The 14,432-nt window shown below is 37.8% G+C and overlaps 2 protein-coding genes across 2 annotated transcripts; both read left to right on the top strand.

Moving 5' to 3' along the window:
* Window positions 1-2,007: 2,007 nt before the first annotated feature.
* On the top strand, window positions 2,008-6,956 carry tpi1b (triosephosphate isomerase 1b). Its single transcript, XM_007550162.2, has 7 exons — window positions 2,008-2,231; window positions 4,102-4,225; window positions 4,337-4,421; window positions 5,390-5,522; window positions 5,633-5,718; window positions 5,801-5,888; window positions 6,806-6,956. The coding sequence occupies exons 1-7, from the start codon at window positions 2,123-2,125 to the stop codon at window positions 6,922-6,924; spliced, it is 744 nt and encodes a 247-aa protein (XP_007550224.1). The 5' UTR covers window positions 2,008-2,122; the 3' UTR covers window positions 6,925-6,956.
* A 1,544-nt stretch (window positions 6,957-8,500) lies between these two features.
* On the top strand, window positions 8,501-9,676 carry LOC103136759 (zinc finger and SCAN domain-containing protein 2-like). The gene is made up of 2 exons (XM_007550161.2): window positions 8,501-8,834; window positions 8,934-9,676. The coding sequence occupies exons 1-2, from the start codon at window positions 8,672-8,674 to the stop codon at window positions 9,617-9,619; spliced, it is 849 nt and encodes a 282-aa protein (XP_007550223.1). The 5' UTR covers window positions 8,501-8,671; the 3' UTR covers window positions 9,620-9,676.
* The last annotated feature ends 4,756 nt before the right edge of the window (window positions 9,677-14,432 follow it).

Below are 14,432 nucleotides of genomic sequence, written 5' to 3'. Positions count from 1 at the left end.
CACACTGCAGTCTGGCTCTGCCCACAATTATTTTTTTATTAAGGGATTGAAATTAAAACCTTGTGATTGTTGCTCCTGCACTTCAGCTTTGTTGTCCTTTAACCACTTTGTAACTGGGTTTACTGCTTCAATATTTCCACATGATTTTTTTTTCCCCATAATGCCATCTATTCTGGAAAGTACACAAACTGTACGCATGAAAACCTCCACAAAACATGGCGTTTAATATAATGGATATTATTTCAGCGACCCATAATTCATGCTAGCAAAAACGAAATTGTCAGAGATAATTAGTAAACCATATATCTGAATTTTTCTGTTGATTTTAAAGTTATGTCTGTTATCATATATCAGTGGAATATAGTTCATATTTTTCTATTTCAGTACATCACTATTTTAAATCACAATTATGGGGGCTTCTCATTATGAGAAACCTGCTAGACAAATATCTTAAGAGCAAAGATTCCTGTACTAGCCAACGGGTCTAGACACTATTTATAAACGAGACACACACTCTTGCTTACGGTGCAAATTATCAGCTTACTAAATTTAGCAAAACACCATATTCTCCTTGATACAATGTCATTCAATATGACAAAGTAACTGTACATCTATGATAAACATAATTAAAAGCCAGTTCAGGTGCATCGTAACACGATTTTCTTTGTAGCGCAATGCATCCTGGGTAAGAAACAAACAGCCGGAATCTACTGTCCAATCGGACGTACAATCGTTGGAAAAGGGCGGGACTAGTTTAATCGCAGCCAATTGAATGACTTTTTTCACATTACTCAGAGTATTGTTATGAATGTTCTATTTGGCATTGTTTATAACATAGACATATATAAAGATTATTTTTACTCTTCTATTATGTCTATGGTTTATAATACTGACTCTCTGCTCCTTCGACTTTTTTATTCATGATTGTAAATATTAGCAAACAGGAGACCTTTATATAAATATTCCTCATCTGATATTATTTGCACCCGTTTATAAGAAAACTCTGAAAACAAACTGAACTCTTTAGGTTTCTAAGATCTAGCAGCTAAATTTATCTGTAATTACCTATTTAGTTACATTTTGACATAAAGTTGCTTTTAATAAATAAAAATATTGAAATGCATCAAAGCTACCATGACAAAACAGATTATTACTAATAAACTCACATTTTTGACTATTTAACTATTTAAACTCTTTGAATGCACGTGTAGGAACTGCTTTTATTTTTCTTTCAGCCAGAACATGCAACTAGTCACATAGAAAATTAGCCAATACGACAAACATAAATTTGAATATGTGGTATAAATAGGTCCTTGTATATTTCAGCTCTTGCTTTTGTTTCTTCTTCTTGCTAGATGCCTCGAAACTCATCTTTAAATCAAGTGATGATTCAGTAGTGCGAAATATGAATACTTTTTTTTAAGCTTTTCAGCATTCAGAATACATAATACAACTCAGAGGTGCAAGATTTATGGAAGAACGCCCTCTAGCGTCACAATATGGGATATGCCTCAATGAATATTGATAATTTATATTTATTGGCCAGCAGGTGGCAGTATATGGAGTGACTCATTGGAGTTCAATGAAGTTGCATTTGATTGCTTGTTTAAAAATACAACAAAATAAAACCATTCCAGACATTTGCTTGACATCTTCGAAGCAGCAGATAATGAAACATAAAAACGTTAGATGGCTTAAATGCAAGATTCACCCATGTAAGAAAATAGCTGTGACACTGTAGGTCCAAAATAAATTTAGTCTGTTAAGTTAATTCAGCAGCTAGAAACTGGTCGCTGTCCTAGTTCCTGGTTATGTGTTTATTTATTGACATGGATTTCTGTAAGAGTTTTGCGACATGATGTTTTCACACGGTACTTGAACGCACCGTGACTTTCCCTCTTTCCCCTTCCTCGCCTCTGATCTATGGAAGATGCGTTCACGGACGTCCTGTCACACGAACCAATCCGCCTACATGAGAGGAGGAGTCAGGATTTCCGTCTTCATAAATACCCCGAGCTGCCCTCTATCGTTCGCTCTTTCGCCCCAGACAAGAAGGACTGTGCCTTTCAGTCATTTTTTTTTTCATTTTCCTAGTAAAGTCTTGCAAAACAAATCCGCAAACATGAGCAGGAAATTCTTCGTCGGTGGCAACTGGAAAATGAACGGCGACAAGAAAAGCCTCGGGGAGCTCATCCAGACCCTGAATAGTGGCAAGGTGGACCCCAATGTCGGTACGTGGAGATTTTTGACAACAGTTACACAATTTCCTCTTTGAATTTGGACACTTTCCTTTATTTTAAGGTTTGAACAACCCCGAAAGAATTGAATTCGTGTAACTGGCCAATTTTACTTCGGAAACAGCTCGGTCATTCAATGAATCGGTTAAGACTTTTAGCATCACAAATCTCCTCCTCTGTAATATTTTACACTTGATAATAGATAAAGTCTTTGTTTCAGCTTTTCTGGCTCTAGATTAGAGGGTGAAAGTCGTGAGGAGACACTGATGAAGGACACAGAGGGCTACCGCCGTCATGTCGGCGGTGGGTGTGCGCGTGCAGAAGCACGTAGTCTCTGCAACTGCTGGGGTGCGTTCAGGTTCAACTGGTGGCTCACGTCATTTGACATGGGTCGTGGCCTTTTAGCTGTAATCCTAGCACCGAAAGTGCAACAAAAAGCACAGTTATGGGTATTTTAAGTAACATAAGTGCTTTCATACTTTCATAGTGGATACTTTTATACAATTTTTGCCTTCGGATTTTTTTCTTCCCATCGCGACTTGAATGCGCCGTCTGCGTTGTTGCTGCCTGCAGTCTGGAGACAAACCAGACAGAGGAACTGAATGTCAGTCAGTCCCTCTTGCAGCTCTACGTTATGCAACTCTATTATTGAGTCCAACAAGTGTCACTCACTCTGTTTGGACTTTGCTCCCCAAATAAATCCACCTTTTCAGAGCCAATCTGTCAAATTTCTATAATTTCCCCCCAAATCATTCTCCTCTCTCTGGTTATTTTTACTAGTTTGACTTTTAACCTCAGGGCTCCAGACCAGTCTTCGGCCTGTGCAGAATGCAAACCCCTTGGTGACCTTTTAGAGGCTGAACTCAGACCTTTAATGCAGATGACTCCAGCTCAGGACAAATGACCTTTTACCAAACCAATAATAACATGCAGCGTCTAATATAGATCCTCCTAACCCCAAAGATACAGTTACATTGTGAATGTCAGTGTCTTTACTTTACTGTACTCTGCTTGTCCCATGCAGGCTGCTGGAAGAAAAGTGCTGCAGAGTATTAACTGTATTGTAATCTTTGTTTAAATGTATTTTGTAATCATCTTAAGCACAACATTAAATTGTTGAAAACTGATGTCCAAATGCATTGTCACATTCTAAAAATGGTGTGAGGGTTTTCTCCAGATTGAGGTTTATATATTAATCACTAAATTTCTGTAAGTATTAGTACTTGCAAAGCTTTGATAATTTAGTTACTTTTGTTTTTAATTAGAGATGTACCATTTTGTCTAAATAAGCCAGTCATCCTCTGCCTGTAATGGACGGCTGACTGATTAAATATGAAAAAACTACTCCTGAAAGAACTTCTACAGTTTTTGGTCAATAATTGAATTAACCTTGATGCGCGTCGTTAATGAAAAAACAATCCAGTGAAGTTTAGGGGTGTACTTTGATTCATAAATGGAGATAATGTTCCTTTATTTTCTGTTGCAATAATAGCTGCTACCTCTGTCAAAGAACCCGCAGCACATTTGTCCCAATCTGTTACATGTTGTATTAAAAAAAACACTATTCTTAATCCACAGGGTGTCTTCAACATTAAATGAAGACTTTACTGGATTATCACCAGTAATGCATGAAAAGATATCCCTCTAATGTATCTTTAATTTTGATTTTCAAAAGCTCATTGCTCAGCTGCTAGCTTGAAATGTTTCCAAACAAATGAACTTGGCAAGGGAAACATGTCGCAGTTCCTTTTCTTTTTTTTTTAGCCAGGTGATTGACAGTGTGCATCAATAGGTAGGGAAGAGCAACAGTGCTACTTTGTATTGCATATTATGGATTATAAACTTGTGTTTTCTGTTTTAACAGAGGTGGTGTGCGGCGCTCCATCCATCTATCTGGACTTCGCCAGGTCCAAACTGGATGCCAAGTTCGGTGTGGCGGCTCAGAACTGCTACAAAGTTCCCAAGGGTGCCTTCACTGGGGAGATTAGGTAAAAAGAAGAAACCAGTTGATTTTCTTCAGGAGAGCTTTAATGCTCCATTTTCCTGAGCTTTAATGCTCAGCAGAGCTTTTATGGTCCTGACCATTTTCCCACCTGCAGCCCTGCGATGATCAAGGACTGCGGCGTGAACTGGGTTATCCTGGGACACTCCGAGCGGCGCCACGTCTTCGGCGAGAGCGACGAGGTAAGATGATCATGTCTGACTTGCTTACAGTTTAGACTTGTAGCATTTAAATTCAAGACTAATTTAATTTAAATGCAGGCAAATGCTGTCTGAATGTAGCTTTTTCATAGCTATAGGCAGTGAAAAAGCCTATATCTGCCTTTTTCACAGCTAGAGATAGGCTGGCAATGAAAAAGCCACAACTATATCTGCCTTTTTCACTGCAATTTGAATGACACAATTCCGATATTGTCACCCCAAAAAAGATCCGATTTGCCCCACTTCTACAAATGGAACTAATTTGGATACATATCTGATCATGTTCAAAACGTTTGGAGTCTGAACAGTCACTTAATTTAAGAATTCTGCACCAGAAAAAGTTTGATGTAAAAAGTGGCTCAAAATTATGATTATGAAAGAACTCATCTCACAAAAACGCGTCAAATCACAATTGGATCAATTTTTTGTTCCAAACAGAAATTCCAGTCAAAGCTCCACAAAAGGCAGTTGCTATTAGTTGTTTTATTTTAATTTGCTTCCTTTGTCTCGTAATGATTTTGGGACGATTACTGTCGACTCCATTGCCGAATAACTTCGGCTGCTGTGTGATACTAACGTTCTTCTGTGCATGCAGGTCGCGTTGTCTGACAGAAAACATGCTAAACCCAGTGATAGGGATGCTAGGGCAATCCACCAGCAGCCAGCCATGTTTTGTGTTTAAAAAATGTTAAAAGTTACAAAAATTCAGATGTGCACGAGCAGCATCATAATTTGTTCAATGTGTCAGCTATATGTAGCTTAATCTGTGTTTACTGCCACTACTACTGGTCTATAAAAAAGCGTATTTAAGTGAACAAACAACCCTTAGCCTGGTGGGGTGGGGGCAAATAAAGCCTGGTGGCCCGCCAGGCTTATTGTACACCGGAGGAAGCCCTAAGTGATAGCCTAATTCTACTTTCTTTTGTTTTTCTTTTTTCCTGGGTCATTAGCTGATTGGTCAAAAGACTGCTCATGCTCTGGAGAGTGGTCTCGGCGTGATCGCCTGCATCGGCGAGAAGCTGGATGAGAGGGAGGGAGGCATCACGGAGAAGGTGGTGTTTGCCCAGACCAAAGTCATTGCAGGTATGCAGCTTCCAGGACAGAGTCTGAGTGGTGCAACTTGTGTTCAGATAGAGAGGGAGGGTTTGGAAATATGTCTGCTTGCACAATACCAAGTCTTATCTCATTGACAGACAACGTAAAGGACTGGAGCAAGGTTGTGCTTGCTTATGAGCCTGTGTGGGCTATTGGCACCGGGAAGACTGCGTCTCCACAGCAGGTAAATATTGGAAAAGCTGAATGTTTCCCCACCGAGGGCCGAGCTGTGTGGCTTCAAACACAATTTCTGTGTGATGCCTCAGGCTCAGGAAGTTCATGAGAAACTGAGGGAGTGGCTGAAGACCAACGTGTCTGAAGCTGTAGCCAACTCTGTGAGGATCATCTATGGAGGTGAGCTGTCTGAATTATAATTGAAAAAGTTATTGACAAGTTGTGACGTCACACGCATAAGATCCCGCCCCATTTCCCTGCTGGAGGGCGAAAAACTGCTCTCTGACGATGACTAGCTTTGGTTTTAGCTGTCAATATATTGCGCTAAATCTTGAATGTACGCCTGATGTGTAAAAGAAAAAGGAACGCAGTGCTTTGCTACTAATTGTCAACACTATAACTAGAAAACTATGTCTAAGGGTATCGCATTTCACTGGTCAATAAAAAGTTTTCATTTAAAAATGAGAAATAGCAGGAGAGGGAAGTTAGAAGTTATGCTAGCTTGACTTTGACAACCTTAACATGTAGGTGTGCTGTGGAATTTGGTGTGTTTAGGTTCAGTTAAAAAAAAAAAGCCGACCCACACACCAGCTTTCTGACTGACCATCAGCAGACTGGGTGTTTAAATTAACTAATCAGCCACGATCACTTATTAATAATCTGAAAATAAACATCAAAGCTGAAAACATAAAACTGTGACAGACTCAATGATCTGTTCTTTGTGTGGGAAATGTTTTTTTTTGTGTGTGTGTTGAATCCTGATGCACCCGTGAAGCTGTTGTCAATCAGTTGCTATGGCGACAGGTTTGTGTATAGCGTGAGGAAAAAAAAATACGAGTAGTTTTGAGTTGCTGTTCAACGATTTTTCTGCATTATTTTTCCCTTTGTTGTGGATTAAATTGGTAATATGTGCATCTCCAGGTTTCATTTTGTTAACGGATTTGTTCTACCACTGCAGCGCTGCTACATATGGGACATAAAAGAATTGTCTTTTTACCCTCCAGCGTTGTGCGCGTGCATGAAATTTCCGGATGTAAATCACAATAATGTGTAATTGTTGCATATTATCCTCCTAATGCATCAATGCTGCTTCTCAGGTTCAGTAACTGGTGGTACCTGTAAGGAACTCGCCTCCCAGAAGGACGTGGACGGTTTCCTGGTGGGTGGAGCCTCCCTCAAGCCGGAGTTCATCGACATCATCAATGCCAAGGCGTAAAGACCCAACCGGATCGGCTCCCTCAACTCGCAGTGCTTCTTCCCCGCCCTCTCTGTTCGAACCATTTGTGTAATGTTGTCATTCCCTCGGTTTTTTCCTCCTTTTTTATCTTTTGGTATATTTTCCCATAAAGAAAAAAGGGACAGGCTGACACATGCACTGGTGCTGCACTGATGAGTCTACTGAGAACGGCCTGTGTGCGAACCTGACCTCCACACAAAGTGCTCAAGCTGACTACCAGATGTGGACGCGCGGTCCCCTGCCTTGACTTGAAAGGTTTACGAACTTCTTCTGTAATTGTTTTTAGGATAAACTGTTCTTGTCGGTATGTTTTTTTTTCTCTGGTGTCTCTTTGTGTGATTGTGAAGATCTGTGGCTTTTTTCCCTCACTGTAGATGTGCATGATCCTTTTTTTCACTCATTTTGCAGAGAGAAAAGTGTCCATTAACACACTGGCTGTATTGTGTTATGATCCACAATTAGAAGGGAAAACTATACGGAAATATTCTAATAAACGGTTTCAAGGATACTTTGTCTCTGTTTTGACTTCTACCTTGACTTTCTAATTAAATATTTAGAAATGATTAAAGATAATTTAAAAGAACTCCTTGTCTGTACGCTGTATTACTATGAAAGCAGAGGGGCTGATATTCCTGACTTGTTGAGTAGAGAGCGTCTAATTACAGAACTGACAATACCCCGAAGGACTCCACTGCTATTTTTATTCCAAGACTGAAGCAAGAAACGGCGAACAAATATGAATTAAATACTGTTACTGTGGTGTTTTTAAGTGAATTATTGTATAGAAAATACTTATTTTACCCCAGAATATTTAAAAATGCAACTTAAAGCTTGATTATGTAGAATGAGTTTATAGTTTACTTTCCTATCATCTTTGTCTAGCTTATAACTTCACTGTACAAGATAAATATCTGTATTTACATTATGTTTTATTTATAGATATAGATAGAAAATCACTTTGTTTTGAGGGTGGAGTTGCACTATTTAATTATTTATTATTTGTTTTAATTATTCAAGTTTTGCCCAAAACGCATTAAGTCATTTCTGTAATATATTTTTTCTTTTAGGAGTACTTTTACTACACTGTAGTTCTTGCTTTTACTTGAGTAATTTTATTAAGTGTCTCCACTTTTATTTGAGTAAAATTTCTTGATAATCTACTGACTGTGAGTAACTTCACTGAATGAAGATCAGACATATTTTAACCAAAAAATTCACAAGTTAAATACACACACTTGAAGTTTTAGTTAAAGTTGTATACGTTTTATATTGACAGAAACTGATTTGGATTTTTTTTTTCTTTTGCTTGATTTTTAATTTTTTTGTTAATATGAATTGTCATTTTTATCAGTAAAATACCAAAATTTCCTCTTAACTTTATATTTTTGTCCATCTGATGATGTATTTTTAAAATATTAAATTACTCTTTCTTCGGTAATATCTTAAATGGCTACATTTTACTTGAGTACATTTTTTGGTTACTCTACCCACTTCAGCTCTTTAATTAAATGAGAAACAACATTTAATTTCCCTTTGGGATCAATGAAGTATTTTTGAATTTCATTTTTTCCCCTCCAGCCCACCAGGGGGCGGCAGTGTTTTCACGTTCCACATCTTGACGTGACTCCCCGTTTCACGTCAGTGTTTACAAGCGAAGCGTGACGTTCATGGACCCGCAGAAATCCGTTTTCAATCACCGCTAAGATCCTCCAGCCTTTTCAGGAAAATGCTGCCTCTTAGAGTTTTCCTCAACGAGAGACTTTCCGCGGTGGCGGAGGAGATTTTAGGAGCCGTGGAGAAGACAATAGCGGTGTACCAGGAAGAGATTTTACGCTCCAAAGATTTAGAAATCAGGCAGCTCAGGATGCAGCTGAAGCTCCTCCATTCAGGTATTTTCTTGGTATAATTCTCCTGGAAACCATGTGCCATGCAACTTGGTGTTAAATTGTGTTAAAATGAAATTGCTGTGGCGTGTTTTCGTTTTGTAGAGCCTGAATCGGACAATTATCTTGAATCCGAGCAGCTGCATTCTCCTCCCCCTCCTTCTGCTTCTCCTTCTGTCCAGCCCCATCAGTCACCCCCTGCAGTGGCTGCTGTCCATGAGGAGGAGCAGCAGCAGGGAGGGGAGGAAGAGGATGAAGTCTGCTGCGTTGATCAGGAGCTCCCAGAGACCTCACAGGTCAAAGAGAAGCAGGAGCAGCCGCGGGGAGACGCTCCCAAGCGGCACTTCTGGATGATCCACGACTCCGCTGAGAACCAGGACGACCCGGAGTCAGAGGCGCAGGAGTTCATCTCACCCCACACCGGCCTGCCGACCACTCTGCATGAACAGGCGCTGCACTTCCAGCAGTTTCTCAGCAACAACAACGGCGGGGGGAACAGCAGCGGCGACGAGAGCAGAGACAGGCCCTACATCTGCTCCGTGTGTGAGAAGCGCTTCACCAACTGCTCCCACCTGGCGGCCCACATCAGGACGCACACGGGCGAGAGGCCCTACATGTGTGACATCTGCAGGAAGACCTTCATCACCACCAGCGCCCTGAACAGACACCAGACCATTCACACCGAGGGGAAGCGATATATATGCGCCTTCTGTGGAAAGTCCTTTAAATGGATGGAGTCTCTAGGCAGACATGTGAGAAGCGTTCACAAGAGTGATAATGTGCAAGTATGAGGTCCGCATTAAAGCTGCAGTATGTGACTTTTATTAAAAAGAACAATGTTTTTTTTATGTATTTGTTAAAACTATAACTATGTCATGACAGTTTGTTATGAGATCGTCTGTGAAAAAAAAAATCGATGATCTCCTGATCTACTTTTGCTGTCTGAAGAAATGGATGCCCCCCGACCAAAAACAACCAATCAGAGCCAAGAGGCGGGTCTTAGCGCTTTCAAACAATGCTGCTAAGTATGACAATGGAGGAGAAACAGCTTACTTTCACAGAAAAAAAAAAAAACGTTTATCCGTGGCTATGCTAACAAGGCTGAGCATTCACAACATGCTATGCTAGATGAGGTAGCACAGAGCAAAGTGGTGAGGGAGGATGAGTCATGAGATTGTGATTGACAGCGCTAATCCCCGCCTCCTTTCTCTGATTGGCTGTTTATAGTTAGCTAGGAGGCAGAGGAGCTACATTTTTCAGATCATCTGTCTCATACCAAGCTATCACGACAGTGAAAGTTTCAATAAACGTGTAACCAATTTTTTTTTTTATAAAAGTTGTCCAACATTTGTAAAAATAAATTATTTTCCATATTTATTAAAACTGTAATGATGTCATGAAAGTATGGTGTCAGACAGATAATGTGAATAAATCAAGCTGTTCCCAGTCAAAAACGACCAATCAGAGCCAGGACAAAGGCCTTAGTGCTGTCAATCACTCTCATGTACACGCTACTAAATGTGCTGATGGTGGAACAACAACTCACCATCGGTGGCCATGCTAACTAGCTATAGCATTCATGTCGGGGTTTGTTTTTGTGAACTAGCCGTAGCGTAGCACAGAGCAAGAGGGAGGGTGAAAGCAGCATGTTACACCCTCCACAGCCTGATTGACAGTGCTTAGACCCTCCTCCTAGCTCTTATTGGTTGTTTCGGACTGAGCTGTGTATTTCTGAAGTTAGTACTAGGAGGAACATTAAATTTCTTATATTGTCACAACATAATGATAATTTCAACAAATGTGTAAAAACATTTTTTACATAAAAGTTACATACTGCACCTTTAAAGGCGTAGTTATACTTCAGTTACATGTCCGCGTATGAATTAATCATAAACTAAATAGCTGGTGTTCGGAATGTTAGTAAAGTGTGATTTACTGTATGTAGTACTGAATATGCCTGGATCCCATTTAGACTTGTATAAATTAATAATTAATAGCAAGCTGATTGTGTAAAATTAACATTTTTACGTCACGTACGGTCTATGTATCGTTTCAGAATAAAAAATTAAAAGTCATTCTTCATCTTTTATCCCCTTTTCATGCTTCAGATTAAAAAGAACATCCCACGTTGCGCCTGTAGGGGGCATTAGCAGCTTTCCATTCATAATATTTTATGAATCTGAAGAATTTGGCAGAGTTAATATAATCTGTTATTTTCTCAGTGAAAATGTCAATGTTCTCATTCTGCTGCGAAAACCCTTAAATATTCCTTCTCTTTGTTTACGTCACATTTAAAATTTTAAATGTGAATCATCCATCGATTCACTCATTGTTTTTCTTCAGAAAATATAAAAGATAACCTGAATAAATGCATTTTTTAAATGTATTAGTGAAAACAATCTACAAAAGACAACCTGGCTCTGTGTGCAAATGTAATTAAACCAAATTGTGATTCAATTCAGTAAAAAAATACTTTAATAATCAGACAAGGATATTAAATATTTAAAGTAAATTCACAACTATGCATTGTTTAGTGTTGGTTTGTCACAAAAACAAACAATAAATACATTGTATTATGTTGATGTGACAAAATATGACAAAGTTAAAGTATTTTGATCCAAAATTAAGGATGTAGTTTAAATTTGTTGTAACACAATTCAAACTTCTGTGATTAAAAACTGAAAGATGTTCCAAAAACAAGCCAGCTGTCCCTGAGTTTCTCCTTTTCTTCCTGCAGATCTTTCCATCCAGTCGTTTTCTTTCTGCATTAATGAACACCAGCTTCGCTCTCCGAGTGCCAGAGCGACACATCGGAACCGATCAGTCATCAGGATAAATATGTTTACTGAAGTATCTGGATGCCAGACGATCTGTGGCAAAGAGAAATCCAAAAATGATTTTTTTTTTTTTTATGGGGAAAAAAAATGATGAAAGCAAAATATGTTTTAAATCTGATCCTTAAAGGAAAGTTAAAAAGAGAGGAATGAATTCAAACTGCTGTGAAGAAGGGAGGCTGAGCTAAAGGTGGAAAATAAACAAAGCAGAGAGAAATAAAGAGGGAAAAATAAAACTGACATAAACAGTAAACAGAAAGTAATACAGGGAGTAAATTAAAATAAAGCAAAAGAACAATGAAGAAATGACCAAAACAGAAACCTAAATAAATCTCTAACACATAAAAATCATGATATGTATCTATTTCAGGTTAACAGAGAAACCAGAGAGAATCCACACTTTAGACAAAGAATGTGCAAACTGCAGAAAAAACTCTGGGATTGGAACCTACAACCTTTTAGCTGCAGCGACAATGTTAACACTGCAAAATCACAAAACCTTAACAAGTCGTTTTAGTTTATAATGCAAATATCTTGGTGCTCTTGCAATGACTTACAAGTAGCTTTACAGCAAGATAAAGGAGTTTCTTTTAAGTTATTAATTCTTTAACGTTGATAAAAAAAAAATACTTGTTTCATTAGCAGATAATTTGACTTAAATCAAGACATTTTCCCATTTTTTGTGGCCTGTGGACTGATTTTGATGCAGATGGAGACTTTTATTTATAATAAGGTTAAAGTTATAACAACAAGACAAAGAATTAATATTTTTTATAATAAATAGAACCAAGAGATTTTGTTGCCTTGTCCAAACTAATTTATCAAACTTGGATAAACATAAAAAATGTTTTTGACAGAAAGTGACCCAAGTCCTGCCAAATAAAACAAACAAACAAACAAAAAAACTATTTGATGCAAAAAATGTTTACATTTCTGGATCTACAGTAAAAAAAAAATTAACTATTTAATTTGCTTGATTTTACTTTTTTGTTTTTACTTTTATTTTCTTGGCCGGTCAGTACTTTTGACTCAACGATTTCGGCCCTTAAGACAAAAAGTTTGGACATTATTTTATTTTTTCTAATTTATTTGCTCCTGTTTCTTTTTTGTTTTCTTCTTCTTATAACTTTAAGATTCACTGGCATAAAATGTAAAAACTTGTGATTTCTTCCCCTCTCTGGAAATTTGGACCAAGACTATTCAAGCTTCTGCGGAAAACGTTTTAATTGGTGTGTCATGTTAACAGCACTGGCCATGGAAGCTGTAAAAGTGTGACTTTAATTATCTCATAATAAAAGACAGATCCTAATGGCTGGACTTGTTTGATTTGCACAAATGAAAGTCACATGTTGAGACCAGATGCTTGAGCAAAACATTTTTTAGTGATGTGTTTTCAACCCAGAGATGTTTGTTTTTTGTTTTTTTTTTAATAGGATTTAATTGATACCAGATAAATATTGTGTTTTGAACATTTCCAACTGTCTGTATCTGTAACATTTATGCATAATTAAAGTGAAACTGAAGTAAAATACTGCAAATCTTTTTCCGAAAACATGCGAGAATGCAAGACCAGATTAGAAAACAATGAAATAGCAAATATTGCCATGACATCAGCTTCGATGTTTTCCTCATTTCTCTCAAATAATTGTTGCGTTGTAAAGAGTTTGATGTTAAAATTGAGCAGAAACTTTGCAGACATATTGGTTAGCGCAGCTTCACTGGCTCAGTAACGCACCGCTAAAAATTAACAACAGAAAAAAATTAATGGACTGAATCTGTGGCTGTAGAGCTGCTGTTCTCTTGGCTTGAGTAACTAACAAAACAAAAACATGGGATGTGCAAGAAGCAAGGAAGTGAGCATGTAAACAAGCTTGCAAAAGCAATCAGAGTTTTGTCACATTTCAACCACATTTTAGTATTTTATTTTATTGAAAGAGAAGCACAAAGTGGAAAACAGTGGACAGGCTGCGTTGTTGAATAAAACCTGCTAACTGTGAACTGAGTCTGTATTCAGCTGTTATAGTGAGTCGATATTTTGCACAAGATTAACACAAAGTTTCCTCTTCAAAAGTTTAGATACTCATTCCCAGATTATTTTTTGGGTCATTATGGATATTTAATTTGAAAACATAATTTTTTTTGCCCCTAAACCCTTGAAGCAACACAACGTGGAAGCTAGCTTTCAATTCATCCATGTGGTAAAATTATATTTCACTAATTTTTCACTTCTTGAGCAACTTATATTATTAGATAAATGGTGTAATGTTTCCAAATCAGGACTGGATTATCCCAGATTAAGTGCTAATCCTCTGTGTTATGTCTAGTTTGATCTATGATTCCTTCATTCCAAAATGCAGGATTTGTTTTTATTTGTTTGCCATCTACACTGACTCCAGTTCAAGGTTTCCAGTCTAACTGGGTCCATTTTAGAGAATAAATTAACCCCAAACCATCTTGTGACAGCGAGTGGGATTAACTGTTTGAGGTTAATAGAGGTCAGTTATTCTGTTATTCCTCAATTTTCAGAAAATGGAGGTCAGATTCAAGATTTTATCTTTTAGATATTAATAATTAATTAATTAATTAATTACTGTAATCTGATTTATATCAGTTTATTTATCAATCAGTCAAAATTTGGTACCATAAATATGAATGTGAGCTGTTTGGTTTGAAATCATTGAATAGCAAAGTCTGGAAGAAAAAACTTTTTAAAATTCTCAGTTATTATTTTTTTTAAAACTTGTACAAAATATAAAAATAAACATTTTTC

Source organism: Poecilia formosa, unplaced genomic scaffold, assembly GCF_000485575.1.
Source record: "Poecilia formosa unplaced genomic scaffold, Poecilia_formosa-5.1.2 Scaffold34, whole genome shotgun sequence".
Taxonomy (NCBI): domain Eukaryota; kingdom Metazoa; phylum Chordata; class Actinopteri; order Cyprinodontiformes; family Poeciliidae; genus Poecilia; species Poecilia formosa.
This window is presented reverse-complemented; position numbering and strand designations above follow the sequence as displayed.

Excerpts from the sequence above, each read along its gene's own strand:
- tpi1b (XM_007550162.2), top strand. The coding sequence starts at position 2,123 with ATGAGCAGGAAATTCTTCGTCGGTGGCAACTGGAAAATGAACGGCGAC. Across the intron at positions 4,422-5,389 it reads TCTTCGGCGAGAGCGACGAG|CTGATTGGTCAAAAGACTGC; the intron begins GTAAGATGATCA and ends CTGGGTCATTAG. Across the intron at positions 5,523-5,632 it reads CCAGACCAAAGTCATTGCAG|ACAACGTAAAGGACTGGAGC; the intron begins GTATGCAGCTTC and ends TCTCATTGACAG.
- LOC103136759 (XM_007550161.2), top strand. The coding sequence starts at position 8,672 with ATGCTGCCTCTTAGAGTTTTCCTCAACGAGAGACTTTCCGCGGTGGCG. Across the intron at positions 8,835-8,933 it reads GCTGAAGCTCCTCCATTCAG|AGCCTGAATCGGACAATTAT; the intron begins GTATTTTCTTGG and ends TTCGTTTTGTAG.